The sequence below is a fragment of the Sparus aurata genome, chromosome 21 (assembly GCF_900880675.1).
Source record: "Sparus aurata chromosome 21, fSpaAur1.1, whole genome shotgun sequence".
Lineage (NCBI taxonomy): Eukaryota > Metazoa > Chordata > Actinopteri > Spariformes > Sparidae > Sparus > Sparus aurata.
The window spans coordinates 29,926,450-29,943,897 of record NC_044207.1 but is presented as its reverse complement, the minus strand read 5'-3'; the positions used below and the strand labels follow the sequence as shown (position 1 = coordinate 29,943,897).

General features: G+C 43.3%; 1 protein-coding gene across 6 annotated transcripts in view; it reads left to right on the top strand.

Annotated features, from left to right (window-relative positions):
* The window catches only part of dip2ca (disco-interacting protein 2 homolog Ca), a 179,505-nt gene that overhangs the window by 125,914 nt on the left and 36,143 nt on the right, over positions 1-17,448 (top strand). For all 6 annotated transcript variants that reach the window (XM_030402170.1, XM_030402168.1, XM_030402167.1 and 3 more), the window contains exons 6-10: positions 3,555-3,704; positions 5,376-5,495; positions 6,944-7,141; positions 12,438-12,529; positions 15,641-15,751. In XM_030402170.1, the coding sequence (XP_030258030.1) occupies positions 3,555-3,704; positions 5,376-5,495; positions 6,944-7,141; positions 12,438-12,529; positions 15,641-15,751 (671 nt within the window). The remainder of the gene's footprint in view (positions 1-3,554; positions 3,705-5,375; positions 5,496-6,943; positions 7,142-12,437; positions 12,530-15,640; positions 15,752-17,448) is intronic.

The following is a 17,448-nucleotide window of genomic DNA, read 5'->3' as shown; positions in this document are numbered from 1 at the left end:
TGATATCATACAGCTCGTTTTCAAGGCAGTAAAGTGTCCCAGTGTTACCAGACTGGGTTTGGAATACACTTACATTGTCTCTTAATCTGAAAAGGTGTACTTGCATTAAAAAAAAAGAGCATTTGGACACGTTTTGTTTGGAAGGGTAAACTTTTGAATAGTTCTGTGTTAACAAACAAGCTGTTTGAGACCAGCAAAGTCACTTTATTGGCTTTTTTTGGTACCGTTTCCTTCTTAAAGATGAATTTTCAGTGCATAAGTTGCAAAATCATGCAACAGGATAAGATTGGCAGTGTACGATACTGCAAACTACAGATGTATTGAAACTTTACATTTCTTTAGGTTCAGTTCTATGCTGTGACGGCCGACTAACAACCAGTTCGGGTTAGAAAAAGATCTTAAAACCAACACATCCTCATACGTAAACAACAGAATATGACATGAGAGTTGTAACACACCAACAACAAGCTGACCAGGCCTTCATCATCTGCATCGGCAACAAAACTACTTGGTTAGGTTTGGGAGAACAACATTATATAACTTAAGTTGCGTACGTACCCACATTATATATATTATGCCTTTCAGTTTCATGCAGGACATGAACAGCGGCCTCCTGGGTAAAAGTACCAGGCTTGTTTCACCCATCCATCCATCCATCCATCCATCTGTCCATCCGTCCATCCATCAATCCATCCGTCCATCCATCCGTCCATCCGTTCATCCGTCCATCCATCAATCCATCCGTCCATCTGTCCATCCATCCGTCCATCTGTCCATCCATCCGTCCATATATCCATCCATCCATCCATATATCCATCCATCCATCCATATATCCATCCATCCATATATCCATCCATCCTCCATCCATCCATATATCCATCCATCCATCCATCCATCCATTCATATATCTATCCATCCATCCATTCATATATCCATCCATCCATCCATATATCCATCCATCCATCCATATATCCATCCATCCATCCATCCATCCATCCATCCATCCAAATATCCATCCATCCATCCAAATATCCATCCATCCATCCAAATATCCATCCAAATATCCATCCATCCATCCATCCATATATCCATCCATCCATATATCCATATATCCATCCATCCATCCATATATCCATCCATCCATATATCCATCCATCCATCCATCCAAATATCCATCCATCCATATATCCATCCATCCATATATCCATATATCCATCCATCCATCCATATATCCATCCATCCATATATCCATCCATCCCTCCATCCATATATCCATCCATCCATATATCCATCCATCCATCCATCCATCCATCCATCCATTCATATATCTATCCATCCATCCATTCATATATCCATCCATCCATCCATATATCCATCCATCCATCCATATATCCATCCATCCATCCATCCATCCATTTATCCATCCATCCAAATATCCATCCATCCATCCAAATATCCATCCAAATATCCATCCATCCATCCATCCATCCATCCATCCATCCATATATCCATCCATCCATATATCCATATATCCATCCATCCATCCATCCATCCATCCATCCATCCATTCATATATCTATCCATCCATCCATTCATATATCCATCCATCCATCCATATATCCATCCATCCATCCATATATCCATCCATCCATCCATCCATCCATCCATCCATCCAAATATCCATCCATCCATCCAAATATCCATCCAAATATCCATCCATCCATCCATCCATTTATCCATCCATCCATATATCCATCCATCCATATATCCATCCATCCATATATCCATCCATCCATCCATCCATCCATATATCCATCCATCCATCCATATATCCATCCATCCATCCATCCATCCATCCATCAAGACCTCCCATCTACGCAGACTTTGTCGCTCTTTCGCCTTAATTCCCTCTTCTGCTTTCATCATTATTATGGGTGTTAGAGGTCACCACCTTCAAAACCCATTACGACCCAGAACTAATATTAATAAATGTGGGTTTTGTTGCTCTCATAGTTGACCTGTATTGACCTTTTTCTGACGAGGACAGCTGCTGAAAACATCCACAAGCACGGCTGGAATATCCTGACTAAGACTCTCCAGTGGTTTCATGCTTACAAATGTTGAAACACAGCCCTGAACAGCGGTCTTTGGCTTAGCAGCTGACTCACCCAGCTGTCGCACCATCCCCTGACATGAATTCAGCTCCTACACACGTAATCTGAACGTTTCTATATGATAGAAATGTTGATATGATACACATGACGGATGCTAATTTGAGCATTCAGTCCCAACATTTTGTTCTGACAACTGGGCGGACTTTTGTCATCAGTACGAACATGTTCTCATGACTTCAACCAGTCTGATTTCAAGCGTATCATCTTCACCATCTACCATGTCCAATATAAAACCTCACATTTACCATTTGAAGGCTTCCAAAGCACTTAAAAGACATTTTTTCCCATGATGGACCACAGAGAAGCTTCCATCCTTGTAACCAGAGAATATGTAATCTGTTTTAACACGCAAACAATGTTAATGCAAATGACACACAGAACATACGACTGCAGGCGGAACGTAAATACAGTATTTAGCCCTGAAAGCAACACGGCAGGCAGCTCCTACACTCGTCCCTGTTTAGATTCACAACACATCTTCCTCCCTACATCATTTCATGCTCCGACCACTCAAAGTAAAGAATCCCCCGGGCAGAACAGTAAACTGCGTTTGATGTTGTTGAACAGCAGCTGAGCCTCATGAAAGTACGTAAATGTGAAGAATTGGAGGCTTGATGGGAGCTTTGAAACGCCAGGCGCACCACAGCAGCAGAAACAGCTGAAATGCAGCACAGAATTAGAGGAGTAACGACCTGAAAATGAACGTTCAGGTGTGGGTGTTGATGGGAATGAGGTGGGTTTTAAAGGCAGGCGTCACAGTGTGTGGTGGTGGTGATCTGTGAGGGAATGGCTGCAGGGTTCTGGAAGGAGTTTAGATGCTGGTTCTGGTGGATTCTCTCTGACAAAGTACAAGGTAATCCATTCGTCTTTATATAACACAGGGTTGTATGACGAAACTCCTTCATGCTTCATACGTTTACACAGTTATTCATCTAGAAATATGAATCTGCGTCAGGGTGAATGTAAACAGCAGCAACAAGATGCGGATGATAACGTGGTCGACATCTTCACATCAGAAGTTCGACATCTTTGACTTCATTTGAGCAACAAGCATCGATGTTGTAAACACAGAGTCCACCTCTCCTCGTCCAGCTGTGGAGACGGATCTCTGTGGGCGCAACGGTCTCTGGTTTCACGTTGTTGTTGTCCAGCCTGAGTCCATTTCCTTTCCCCTTGACCAGATTAGCCAGGAGCAGCATTAAACCAGGATTTAAACTTGCTGTTGTTCAGGTCCAACTCGGTTTAAAAGTGCTCAGTGTATCGTAACATCTGGGCATTTATTTAAACTATATAATTAACACCAGGATGTTTTGGGGGTGTCGGGGAACTAACCAGACCTTAACGCCCTCCTCGATCCCCCCTCGTTTTCTCACATCACAGAGAACCACTCTGCCCCTCCAGATGTCACCGGCTACACCAACAACACCGCCACCGACGGGATCCAGGTGGAGAGAGCGCCCGGCGCCGGCAACGCGGCCCAGAGACAGACGCCCAAGTACGGCAACGCGGAGCTGATGGAGACCGGAGACGGTGAGTTCCTCTTATTTGTTATGATAATGGTCTTTCTATCATTAGTAAAGATGAATCCAGATCTTTCTGTGGACTCTTCTAAAGGCGATCCAGTTTGCTCGCCTCGTAGTTTGATAGTTCTTCTCTGGCCGGACTCGAAGCTGCAGCAGACGGACTCATTCATCAGACACGATCGACGCCGCCGTGGACGGAGACGTCGAGCGCGGCTCACAGCGAAGCAGCTCGACAGATCGGCTGCCAGGGTTCACAGATGGCAGCTTATTGGCTGAAAGAGACGCAACAAAGCTGAGGCTCTCTATCAGAACGCTGAGAGGATTTCATCACAGATTATTAATCTCTGTATTATGTTGTTTACAATAGGCCTGTAGATTTCTGGGGATTTAACCTCAGTTTCACTGTGTGGGGGCAGAGATTTGGCTTCGGTCTGCGCGTTCCCTAAAAACAGTTTCTACATCTCGACGTATTATCTTTCCGTTAGGATTATCATCTTTTGTTTGGAGGCGTTTCACTATAACTGGCCTGTAACACAAAACGTACGCAACATATCATCAAACTCACACTGAATCTCTGCCAATCAAATGTTTATTATTTTACCTGCTCATTTTTTAATGTTTGAATCAAAAACAGAGGGATATTTTCTTTATTATTATGATATTTCTTTACATTATTTGAACCTTAAAGCAGATTTTAACAGCTGATATCTGAATTTTTGACTTCCTAACATCGGCATCAGTCAGGCTTTAAGGTTTAAATGTGTTCTGACTAAATGCAAAGCATATTTTGGGTTAAATTTACTTTTTAATCAAAGCAGATTTAGACAAAGATGCAGAGTAGATGAAGACGTAGTGCTGCCGCCTACTGTGACGATGTGAGGATGTAAAGAAACGGAAATGATGTGTGTGTTATCATCACGATATCAATATTTATTTCTCACTATCGGTATATCGAGACGACCTGAGCAAAAAACTTGGTCTGCTGGTGAGGTTTTAAACATATAGAGAAGGTCACTATAGGTCACTGCTTTCTGTCCTCTGGATGGAGGACGAGTCTCGGCCCAGAATAGATCCCATTAACGTCGGGATGAAGAGACGGATCCAGGGACGTTTTCTCACTTTTGTTTTTTCCGACACATTTTCAGTTTTTTAAGGAAATCAGGAGAATCTTCCTATAAATGTTGCTTCTGTCTGTGATTTCTCCATCACAGCCTGATGAAGACAAAAACCACCAGAGGATTGAGCGACATGAATGAAACTCACACTCACCACCTGCCTCTGCAGGGTTTCACCGTACATTGTGCCAGACGCTCTGTTTGCTCCCACATCTCAGCACTCAGGCTTCATCTCACCTCTGCGTCTTCAAGCTCCTCAATCTGTGACGGCCGGGTTTAAAATCAGCCTTAATCAAAGAGCAATTTGTACCCACAGCTCATCTTGCGCGCTGCGTCGAGTGTCATGTTCGGCGGCGGCTCTGTTGATTGCTCACTCGAGGACACTTTCATGTAGATTAAAAAAACTTGGGGATGTTTTTGGGTTTCACAGGAGAAGCAGTGGGATGAACTCAAGCTGTCGCTCAGTCAGCTATAGAAAGCCACACAGCTTCTCTCGTGTGGGCACCTGTGACAGCGACAATAAGAGTTTGGTGTTGGACTTAACGTGTGTTCATCCTCTGCAGGTGTTCCAGTCAGCAGCAGAGTTTCGGCCAAAATTCAGCAGCTCGTCAACACTCTGAAGAGACCCAAACGGCCGCCGCTCCGAGAGTTTTTTGTGGACGACTTCGAGGAGCTCCTGGAAGGTGATAAACTTCATCCTCTTTGTTTTTAAATGGATAGAAGTTAGGTCCAATGAGCCTTTTAGACACGTACTCAACAAGCTGCTCGTGTCTTTTTCTATTCCCATACGCCGGCGGTACCCTTTTCGCATTGTCCATCCATATGTCAGCCCGTCTTGTGCGCCCAATATCTCAGGAATGAAAGGAGGGAATTTCTTCAAATTTGTCACATACACAGAACACATTTCTGTCCATCACACAACAATCCAAATGATTCTGACAAGATGTTATACAAATGTTCAATCGGATCTAATGATGTGAAGTTGTGACATTTTTATATCCAAAATGTCGAAGGTCAAATTCATTGTGACATCATGATATTCTGCAAAAAAAAAAAAAAAGTTCTGGCTTTTATTGCAACAGAACAGCTCAGGAACAGCAACTTGGGTTATTGTACAACACAATTAAAGCAACATTATGTACAAATTATCATAAAGACAAATCCAAGAACAAAGTCATGTGTTGAAAACGTGTTCGTTGAAGTAAACACTAATGTAACTCTGTGATCAGACCGTCTCACTGAGGTTAGATGTGCAGAAATATGTGACAGCATTCACTCTATTACAAGACACTGAACCGTCAACATGATTCTGATGCTTATTTTAAGGTCAGAAAGTTGCATAATGTTGCTTAAAACACAACAGTGAAACACACAGAATGAGTGTCATGGTGCTTTAACATGTCACAGCTCTAACAGGTGGAACAGACGGGTGATAACAGCCACGCTGCTGTTTCTGATAACATGTTAACGGTAAAGACGACGATATAAAATCACTCAAACATCTCGTGTTTGGCCCCCAGCAGAGATCGAACCTTTACCTCCGACTGTGTTTTAATGCCTTGCTCTCCATGTCGAGACAACGCTGCAAACATCTGGACAATAATCCACTCGAGTAAACCACGTTTAGCTCTTCACTCTCTAAATGTCTGTCGTGACACAGACCGAGTCTCTAACTGATGAATATTTCTGTTTGTCTCCAGCTTCGGAAGCTGCAGAGCCAGAATTGAATTCATAATGTAAGCGTGAACAGATGCTGGAGAGACGGAGCGAGATTCACTGTGCAAACACAGAAATGTTCAACAGCAACGTGATGTTTTATTTAATTAACAGTTTCCTGTCTCAGCGTCCTCAGTGATGAAAACAACGAGTACATTATGCAGGACTTTTAATCCTACCATCATAAACCACAACAGGATTGCAACAGTTATCTTCCTACCTGTGCTATCTGACCAGAACATCTGGTTGTAATGTTTCTGTATTTGTGTGCAGCTGATGAATCATCAATATTTCAGATTAGCTCAAACAGCTTGTGAATAAACAAACACCAGAGAAAACTACAAGTTTGAATTAATTGTTGAATTCACAAACATTTTATTTTCCGGCTCTCGTCTTCTCATATCTTCCTCTTCAGTCCAGCAGCCGGACCCCAACATGCCGAAGGCGGAGGGGGCTCAGATGGTGGCCATGCGGGGCGAGCAGCTGGGCGTGGTGACCAACTGGCCTCCGTCTCTGGAGGCGGCGCTGCAGAGGTGGGGCACCATCTCCCCGAAGGCCCCCTGCCTCACCACCATGGACACCAACGGCAAGCCGCTCTACGTGCTCACCTACGGTACGTAGTTCACCCTGAGATTTATGGGTTGGATTAGAAACATTTCTCATCTGTAAAATCAATCAAGCGGTTCAGATCTGCCAACAGCACAGAACGTAACACAAGTTTATTCATTCATTGAGTCTTTAACAGAGACGTACAGCAGATAGAGTCGTGCCAGTCAGCCGTCTCTTCACGCCTGGTGACAGAATCACACAGTGACAGAGAGGTTAACAGAGACCCGCTCTACACACAGACGGTTTATTATTCTCAAGACAAATTTTAATAATGACACATTTAAGAAACACATTTTCTATTGCCAGTTTAAGTTTTGAAATATTTGGCTCGGAAGCTAGCTATAAGTAAACAAGATTATAAATCTGCCTTCGTCCTCTGTAACCTCGTCCTCAGTTCCTCATTGTTCAACGAGCTGTGTCTGTTTTTGATAATTACTCTCTGATATCAAATCAATCCTGCTCGTTTGGATCTGTGACCAAAACTGAACTGATTTGTTGGTCAGCAATGAATTCCTCTATCAGTCTTTGATGCAGCAGAAGTCACAACACTGAGCTTAATGATTGGAAATAGTAAAAATAAGATGCGTCATACATATCTGACATGTCAGACCTCTGCACCCAGAATCAATCGTCATAATGACATGAATCAATACTAAAACATGTCGTCTCCGCTGTGAGTGCAGGAGGGTTTTCCTCTGAATTGCTTCCCATGTTTTTTTTTCAGCACATATGGTGGCTTTCACAAGCTGATTAACTGAAGCACCAAACAATGTTTAACACCCGCTGCGTGAGCATAATTCCACTAATGGCAGCCAGACAGAGCGCTAAGCACATTAGCAAAGTGTGAAAAAGACGCTTTCAAGAAAAGCAGCTCTGCATCAGAGGGAGAGAAAGTTTCTCATCCCGAGGAAACGGCACATGAATTTTAAAAAACAAGTTATTTTTCTGAGGGAATTTATCCTGAGTCGGTCTGTGTCGGTCAAACGTTTTATTTTGAAAAACGTGGGTGCCGTCTTTTGTAATTTAACACTCAGGCATTTACTTGTTTTTGTAGAAGTTACAGTATCACAAAAAAGGATTTTATTGGTGCGAGCCTGGACTCAAGTCAGACCTTTATTTTGGATCACACAGTGCAGATCTTGTCACGTGTCGCACGTCTTTCAAATGTAGGACAGAAAAAGAATTTCTCTTGACGAGTGGTCTCAGACTTTTGGACCCTTCTGTACATCTGGTATCCTGAACTAGATTCCTGCGCCAGAGGCAACATACATCCCACCTTTAGTCTCGAATCTATCAGAAGACGAATTGGGCGTAACGGAAAACAAGTCTCCAGCAGCGCTGGCTTCTCCCAGGCTCCCTGAACACATCCACGTCCTCACCTGCAGCTCAGTTTAAGTCCATACTCAAACTGGGACAAACTCTTTAGTTCAGCAGCTGAAGGCTACAGATCCGAGTCATTCGTCTCCCAAAAAGCAGCGGAGAAAAATGTCTTCGGGGTCCAGAGGGTGTGAGGAGAATCAGCTGCTTCTCTCAGGTCCTCATGAACTTAGAGTCGGACCTCCCTGCAGCCCGGCGGACAGAATCGAGTGACACCAAGCGGACCTGAACACAGAGTCACACTGAGAGGTTCACCAAGCGTTCACATCTTGAACTTTAAACTATAAAGTGTGACAGGGAGAAAAAGTTCTCAGATGTATTTCACAGTTGTCATCGACCATTTGAAGCCGGCTGAGATGGTTTTTATTTCTTTCTTTGTCACCAAAGAGGAAAAAGAGATTTGTGGAAACCTTTTATCTGCAGTTCTTAAGATTTTCATGTTTCAGAGTTGTGAAAAATTAAAGAGACGAGGAAAGAAAAAGAGGGAGAGAAAACTAGAATGATGCTCAGTGGAGCCGAATCAATGCAAGGCCAAACAATCCTCTTTTATTCTCACTCATCGATCCCAGCCGCCTAAAGAAACACCTGAGCACGTTTTCCATCAAGATCCAAGTGATGGTGACAGCGACCAATCTGATAAACGATTGTCTTTTACAACAACGTGTATGAATCCGTGAGTCCTGCAGGGTGCCACGTGTAGAAACTGGCTGCAGACTTTACTTTGCATGTTGCACACAAAGTCAAGTACGACCCTCCTCTGATGATGTTGGTGGTTTTCATGCTCGTTTTCACAATCAAACACTCCCTCACACAAACATTAACCCGGACGATTAACGTGTAACGGCCACAACTTCGTCCCATCAGCTCACTGCAAACAGGCGTGCAGTGTGTGTGTGTGTGTGTGTGTGTGTGTGTGTGTGTGTGTGTGTGTGTGTGTGTGTGTGTGTGTGTGTGTGTGTGTGTGTGTGTGTGTGTGTGTGTGTGTGGGTGTGTAAGCGAACTGATTTGTGAAAAGCGAGCTCGCAGCTGATGATGAGGCGATGTGAGCGCTCACCAGACTGTGAAATGTCTTCAGCCAGCACTCAGGAGTCAACAACATGGTGAGACCGTGTGTGTGTGTGTGTGTGTGTGTGTGTGTGTGTGTGTGTGTGTGTGTGTGTGTCTGCAGTGCTGAATCTAAACCTCCATCTCTCTCTCTCTCTTTATCTCTCAGTCCCGTGGCGTCGTCTCTTTGATGTCGGCCGACAAGGACGAACTTGTTTTGTTTCTTCCTGTCTTCCTTCTCGTCCTCCGCCCCCCCTGAGAACAGACAGAATTCATGATACTGATTCGTCCCGCTGTCCTTAAACTCAACCCTCAGCACGCTGCACTGCAGATAACCTCCCATCACCGTCAGCAGAGACATTCATACTCTTATTAAAAAACTGTTTCAAACGAGACAGGAGTGTCTGATCGGCTGTAAACATCGGAGCTGACGGCGTTTATCGCCAAATCACGTTATCGACAGAGCTGTTGGGATGTCTGTGTGACAGGTGGAGGACACACCTTGATCTGCTTCTCTGATTATCCTCTGTGTGTGTGTGTGTGTGTGTGTGTGTGTGTGTGTGTGTGTAGCTCTGCTTTGTTTTTGAGTGTTTTTTCTCTAAACTACATTTCCTGTTTTTCAGTAGTTTGTTGTCGGCTGTGAGCAGAACTTCATCTCTAACTTTTATGAAGTCCCTCAACAAACTTTCCAGGATCAGTCTGCCCGACTTAACTCAGCTCCGGCTCATTGATCGTCTGCTCGCTGTGACTGAACGTCACGTCCTTATACCGCTGCCATCAGTCACAAAAGGGAATTTGTCTCATCACGATGTGAGACAGTATAAAAACCAACAAAATGAAATCCTACAATAATTATGAGGTGACACAACAACACGATACGTATCTTGTCAGATATTCAACAGTGTAGTTGGATGTTTAGAGCTGCAGCAGTTCGAAAGAAAAAAGTATTTTGCTAATCAATTGATTGTTTTCGTCTTTTTCAAGCAAAGTGACAAACAGCAGCCTGGTTCATCGGCTTCTTTTGACAGTCATTTTCATGATTTCTCTCAAGAGAGTGATGGATTTTTGTGGTCGAACCTTGAAGTTAGCATCGTCCTGGTTCCCTCGACAAAAAGTAAAAAGCTAATGTTACTGTTTGTGATGCTACAAACAGGCAACATAACCACCACTGAGAGTCTTACTACACAATTACTATCCAGGTTTTCTATAAACTGATCAATGTACCAGGTGTGAAGTTAAAGTTAGAATAGTTTGTAGGTAAAGTGGGCTGTACAGACGGACTAGTGAGTAGATGAGTCTCCGTGTTCGCCGTTATGATGTTTGATGTCACTGACGAGATGTATTTTATGTCGTAGAACAAAATGTGTAAATATCTTGAGCTCGTGGTAACAACACACCTCATTTCAGACACGTAACAGAAACCAAATTCAAGATTCAGAGACTTTAAGACGAGGGAACAGGTGTGCAAAACTGTGAACTGATGTAGGACGACAGACTACACACTCGTCATTTAGTTTGATTAAATAATAGTAAACGTGATGTTTCAACATGCCTGATACCACAGAAGTCATGAAAATCAAGTCTTGTTTCTTCATTTAAACTGGATGATTGGACAGTGTTGAGAGGACAAACAGCTGCTGGATGAATCTGTCATGAGGGAGGTTCAGTAACATCTCTGTGATTACATGCAGAGCTGCAGCAGAGACGCGTCCTGACGGGCCAGCAGGGACTCCGTCCTCTGATTGTTCCAGTTGGAGGACGGCTGGTTGTCTCCTCCGGGGGTCCGACGCTTACTGCTGAACCAGGCGTCCTAGAACTGATTCGGGGTCACAGCAGAAGTCCTTACACAGAACTAGAAACTTATAGTTTATAGTTTTCTTATCTAATTTCTCTGAACTGTGACATTCTGATCCGGACGGAGCAGCTGTAACTGAACTTAAGTTCCCCCTCGGGATCAGTAAGTGACTCATGGCCTCACTGATGAAGTCTGACTCCTGGATGATGCAGATAATTTGTTTTTTTATGTGATGAATTCTACGTTTTACAAACACCTCCTGCAGTCGAGTCTCTCGTCCTCTCGTCTTTGTTTCAGTTTTTTCTTCCTCCTAACGGTCTTTTTCTCCTCGTGGGATCTAACAGCTCCCCTCCTTTTCTCTTCCATTCATTAGCTCCGACAAACATCACATAAAAAAAACCTCATTTAGTGTGAAAAACAAAGAGGAATTCACGCTGGATCGCTCATGCATAATATCTGCGTCTGCCAGTCTGAATTAGGAGGAGAAAAAAAAAGCAAAAGGAGGAAATTGATTCTATTGTTGTGAGTCGCCGCGTTAATGAACAGAGCCGACGACTTCGCCCGGCAGGTGTGATGAAACTGACGGGAAAGATTTGATGATATCATTTCAGGTAATATATTCAGGCCGATGTCTGAAGCAACACAAGCTTCCTTTTAGAAACAGAGGCAAAGTTTCGGCTCATGTTGCCTGAGGTTGCGTGAGCTCTGACATTAAATCAGCAGCTGTTTATGGATCATAAACTTCGTGTTGGACATGTGACGTCCTCTGTGTGTTTGATGTGTGATGGCCTCCATGCCGCTCCACCCGTCAGCTGATAGAACGCGTTTTAACTTTGAGTGTCACGTCAGCGCAGTAACGTCTTACACATGTTGCCACGTGATGTCATCCTTTGTTCAGCCGTGCAATCAAAAGAATGATATTTGATCTTTTCGCCCCAAAAGTCGCCCGACGATCAACATAGACTGGCCTGAATCCTGGATCCTGTCGGCTCAGAGCTTCTACAAAGACTCCTGTGGTTTCTCTCTCTGTTGCTTCACTGTTTGATGGATGAGGTGTAATAAACTCTCTGTGTCTGTCCTGCAGGAAAACTGTGGTCCAGAAGCGTGAAGGTGGCCTACAACCTGCTGCACAAACTGGGAACCAAACAGGAACCGCTCGTCAGACCAGGAGACCGGGTGAGTTAGAGAGAACCAAAACCAGAACTCAAAGAAACAAAACCAGAGGTCACTGAGAAGGAGAGAGGGCAGAGCCATGTCCCAACTTGGACTATAGACTAAAGACTTGACTTTATGATTCAAGTAAAGTTATTCTAGTGTGATGTTTCAAAACTCTGGAACCAGAACTGTGGAGGGACGTGTTGGTAAAGAGCAGAACCAGTCCGATGTAACAGTCTCATTTCATGAACACCTCAAGGGAATTTCTTCAAATTTGTCACAAGTGTCCATCATGACTGGAGGAGGGACTGATGAGATTTTGGTGGCTAAAGGTCAAAGGTCAGAGGTCAAAGGTCAGTGTGACCTCACAAAAACACAATTTTAGTCGTTACAAAAAAGTACAAAAAAAAAAAAAAGACCTTGCAAATGTTTAAAAGAATGAAATGATGAAGTTATGACATTTGAATTTTAAAAGGTCAGAGGTTAAATACACTGTGACATCATCATGTTCTGCATCTAATATCAGACAGGTATTAATACTTCATCTGTCCTCTGTGTAAAGACCTGATACTGCAGGTACGACTGCGCTGCTTTTAATTAAAGACTTTGAACTACTGACTCGATTCCAGAGAAGAAACGACTCGGGACTTTGAGTCACTCGTCTGGCAGATCCACCAGAGGAAGTTTAACCCGAGTCAGCACTCTGCGCAGGAACATCTGGACTCTGAAACTTCAGACGCCTCATTGGTTTCCTCTGATTATAAAACATCTCAGAGCAGCTGCGTTGGAAAACACCTCTGAAGATCTCCGGCCCCTCGACACACGGCCGTTACTCAACGTTTTAAATACGGACACGTGTAGTCGTTTCCTGTCGGTGCCATCGTCACGTCTTTACCCGGCGCTCCACACGTTGACGGATGATCACAGTGAAGTGAAACAGTCCCACATGTGTGTGCTGCCATGTGACAACCCCGACCGTCTCTGTTCTCGTTGTCGCTCGTTCATCTTTATTTTAAGCTCAATTTCCCGCTCGGCTGGAGACCGAGTCGAGACGGGCTCGATGCCAGTGTGTGTTTTTATGTATCTCAGCCGGAAGGGTGTGTGTTTAATTACTGTGCAACTCTTTTTTTCTCCTCCCACTCAGTGTGAGTTACTGTATGAACCGGTCGTTTTTTTTAAAGTTTAACTGAAGTTGCACACAGAGAAATTACAGCGTTGTTGTTTAGTTTTATTTTGAGTCTCTCAGATTACAGAAGTTCAGAGAGCTGACGAGGTTTAATTACACGAAGAAATGAACTGTTGTTTTATGAAACTACATGAGATGGTTGTGTGATTGTAGGTGGAAGAAAACAGTTTCAGAAGTGAAACTGGTGGAAAGTCAAATATCAATTTCATGTGTGACTTGACTTTCAGAGCCAAGAAATAATTCAGACGCTTCATTTTTATATCAAGTGGTGTATTTCTAAAAAGCTTCATGAAAAATGTATCAGAGGCAGGAAATGTTGCACTATTTCTGAAATACAGAAAATTAGAAAGTTCATAAAACAATTTGATCTGGTTTTATTTTATATATAAGTATAAAAAGTTTAAGAATTTTGTGATGTTTTCAGTATTTGGACTCTAAAAAGTCATCACAAAGTCATTTTTAATAATGATAATAATAGAGATCAATCTATCCAATCATCGGTCCTTTCATCCGGATCAGCACCAAAAGTTAGCGCAATCTAATTCTGGGCCGAGACCCGTCCTCCATCCAGGATTCATGGAGATCTGTTCAACAAATTTATGGGTTATTGGGACAAAAAGACAAGCAAAAACAATCAATTAATCTGCTCCTTTAATTGGAAACTTGAACGTTATTATGCAGAATGACTTTGTTGTATCTCTGCAGACACACACACACACACACACACACACACACGCACAGACACACACACACCCACACACACACACAGACACACACACACACACACACACACACACACACACACAGACAGCAGCTTCCTTCCACTCGCTGCTATCGTCCACGTATGAAACCTGAACGGCTCCGCTGAGACCTGCACATGTCAACATTAGTCCTGTTAAAGCATCATTACACCGCTCTCGTTCACTCAGGTGCACTTAGCCTATAGCTGCGCACACACACACACACACACACACACACACACACACACACACACACACATCCAGTACTGTATATGGAAGCTATTAGGCAGCACTTAAGCCGAGGGGTTCACTGTTATCATCGCAACATGCAACTGGATCCAACATGGCCGTGCAGGAGATAAAGCCATTGTTGGATCTGGTCATTGTGTTCATGTTCTGTGTGTGGTGTGTGTGTGTGTGTGTGCGTGTGTGTGTGTGTGTGTGTGTGTGTAAGATGTCAGATATAAAAACCTCCTGCACAGGAAATGTGTTCTCAGAATGAGCGTCGTAAACTTCTCAGATAAATCTAATCTTTGAGCTCTCGTTCCATTTGTTAGCATGTGTGTTAGCATTAGCAGATCATGTGACATCACGGGGGAGAAGAAACGCTGCGTTTATATCTTATTGATTTAAACTTCCTGCATTTCTTCTCATCCAGACGTTTGTTGCGGTACTTGTTGCTGTTATATAACAGTTAATCTCAGTTTAATCTCGGTGTGTCGGCTATCTGAACTGAAGTGAAATGAGCTGAAGCAGAGAGGAAGATGCTGAAGGGAGATAAAACAGAGAGACGCTGCAGGAGATAGATAGCAGAGAGGAAGGAGAGGGAAAGTTAAATAGTGTGAGAGAGGAACGAGGAGCAGAACGAGGAAGTTAGGAGGGGAAAGAAGAGGAACGATGAGCAGATGCCCCCTATTAGAGTTAGCTTTTCTTCTTCTCTGATAACAGCCTCCAGCTGAGCTCCTGACTCTGGCGACGGTCCGTATCAGTGATTATCTTTCAGCATCACACGACGCCGTTCTGTCAGACAGACTCGCTGCCGCTTTGCTTTTTATTCTGTCGTGAAGAAACAGACGAAACGCTTCTGTGAAACATAAAGAAGCAAAGACAGACACCTGTCTTTCATTTTAAATAAAATAATAAACAACCTTTTCCTGTGTCTCCGGATATAAATCTTACCACTCCTCTGTCTTCTCCTGCCTGCAGGTGGCGCTGGTCTTCCCGAACAACGACCCCGCTGCCTTCATGACGGCTTTCTACGGCTGCCTGTTGGCCGAAGTCGTGCCCGTGCCGATAGAAGTACCGCTGACCCGGAAGGTAAGCTACCACCATCCAGAACTCCACCTGAATCCTGACACATTTTGGTGAATGGATGTTTCATGTGTTGTTTATTAAAAAGTCCTGATCATTTCTTTTGATCGCCTTTAAGTGGATAAAGGGTCAAATGTCTTTCATGTGCATTACGGATAAACTACGAAAGAAAGAAAAAATGGTGAATAACAAAAGCAAAACACAGCAAACACACAAGTTTTTCTTAAACAAATGTTTAAATGTAAATTCGTTTTCAGACTATTTGCACAAAATGCAACCACAGTTTCAGTGGAAGACGGGTTGAGTTTGGGCAACTCACCAGTGAAGCATCTTGTTTTCCCTCTGATACATAAAACTCTGACAAAAACAGCCTTTACTCGATCTAATCAGGTGAACTGTCCAAAACACAACAAACTTAACAAACTGCCTCCATCATGTTGCTTTATAGCCCCATTAAATAGGAGCATATATGTCCTGACTAGATCCTGCAACAGCCAATTAATTGTCTGCACAGAAAGATGATTTGAACTTGCACCGTGTCAGCCTTCAGTTTTTGGACGTATATTGTGTTTTCCAGCCAGTTAAAGATCATCTGCAGGCTTATTTCTGTATTTCAAAACATAAAACCGTTGACGATGAGTCAGAAGAGACTTTTGTTCCCTGTAAACGTTTCAGGGTGTTCCTCTGGTGTTTTTCTCTGGCTGTTCAACCCTGAAACTAAAACTCATGTTCATATGCAGCCTAATGTGCAAGAAGCATAGGTGATAAGTTAGATGTATGTTGTATATGCAAACAGACGATGGATGGATGGAGAAAAGACAGAAAGTGGAGGAGTTTGTTGGACCTCAGGCGATCCAGAGAAGTTTCTGTTGCCGTTTCTTCCTTTTCTCCTCTTGTCAAACAACATTAGCGAGTTGAAAAGAGGACGCGCTGCAGAGTCGAGCGGCTCAAACTCACACCGGTGACTGGAGCTAATTCTGCAGCGGGGGATGATTTAAAAACATGAGTCATGAGAAGGCGCCGTGGTTTGAGACGGCGCAGAGGACAAAGAGCTCGGCCGAGGTGTAATCAGAGCCAAATGTCTCTGAGGAAACATCTCTGCTGTCAGAGGTTCGTTTGAGTCATCGTTTTGATTGGCTGTCACGGCTCGCTGCAACGTCCTCCGGGACGAATCGGGAGTGTGCGTGTCAGAGTCAGCGGAGGTCGGAGAGGGTTTTTTATTAACTTCAGCCTCGTTTCCAATCGTTTCATAATTAATGTTCAATACATTTTGCTACAATAACAAAAAGAATAAACAGCGCTGAATAAAAAGCAGATAAATTAATAACTGGAAGGAGAATAAATCAGATCACAAACTCTTGAATTTATTGGAAGTTTTTTCTTAAATTATGCAACAGCCAAACAACTCAGTGAACCACACTGACAGAACCAGGAATCACTGTTCTGTCAACAGAGTCCAGTCTGCACATGTTTCATCTGCTGTTACAGTATTTTCATAACTTATTCAAATCCTGTCAGTGAAGGCTGAATCTCCTCACTTACTGTTGAGTTGTTTGTTTTTACATCATCCCATAAATTAGTCTGTGTTCATTGTCCTCGACCAGTTCATAGAATTTAAACTTTGAAGTCTTCAGCCAGTCGATGTGTTCTACATGTTGAAGTATAAAAGTGCAAAAGGACTTAAAAACAAATGTTGCACATCA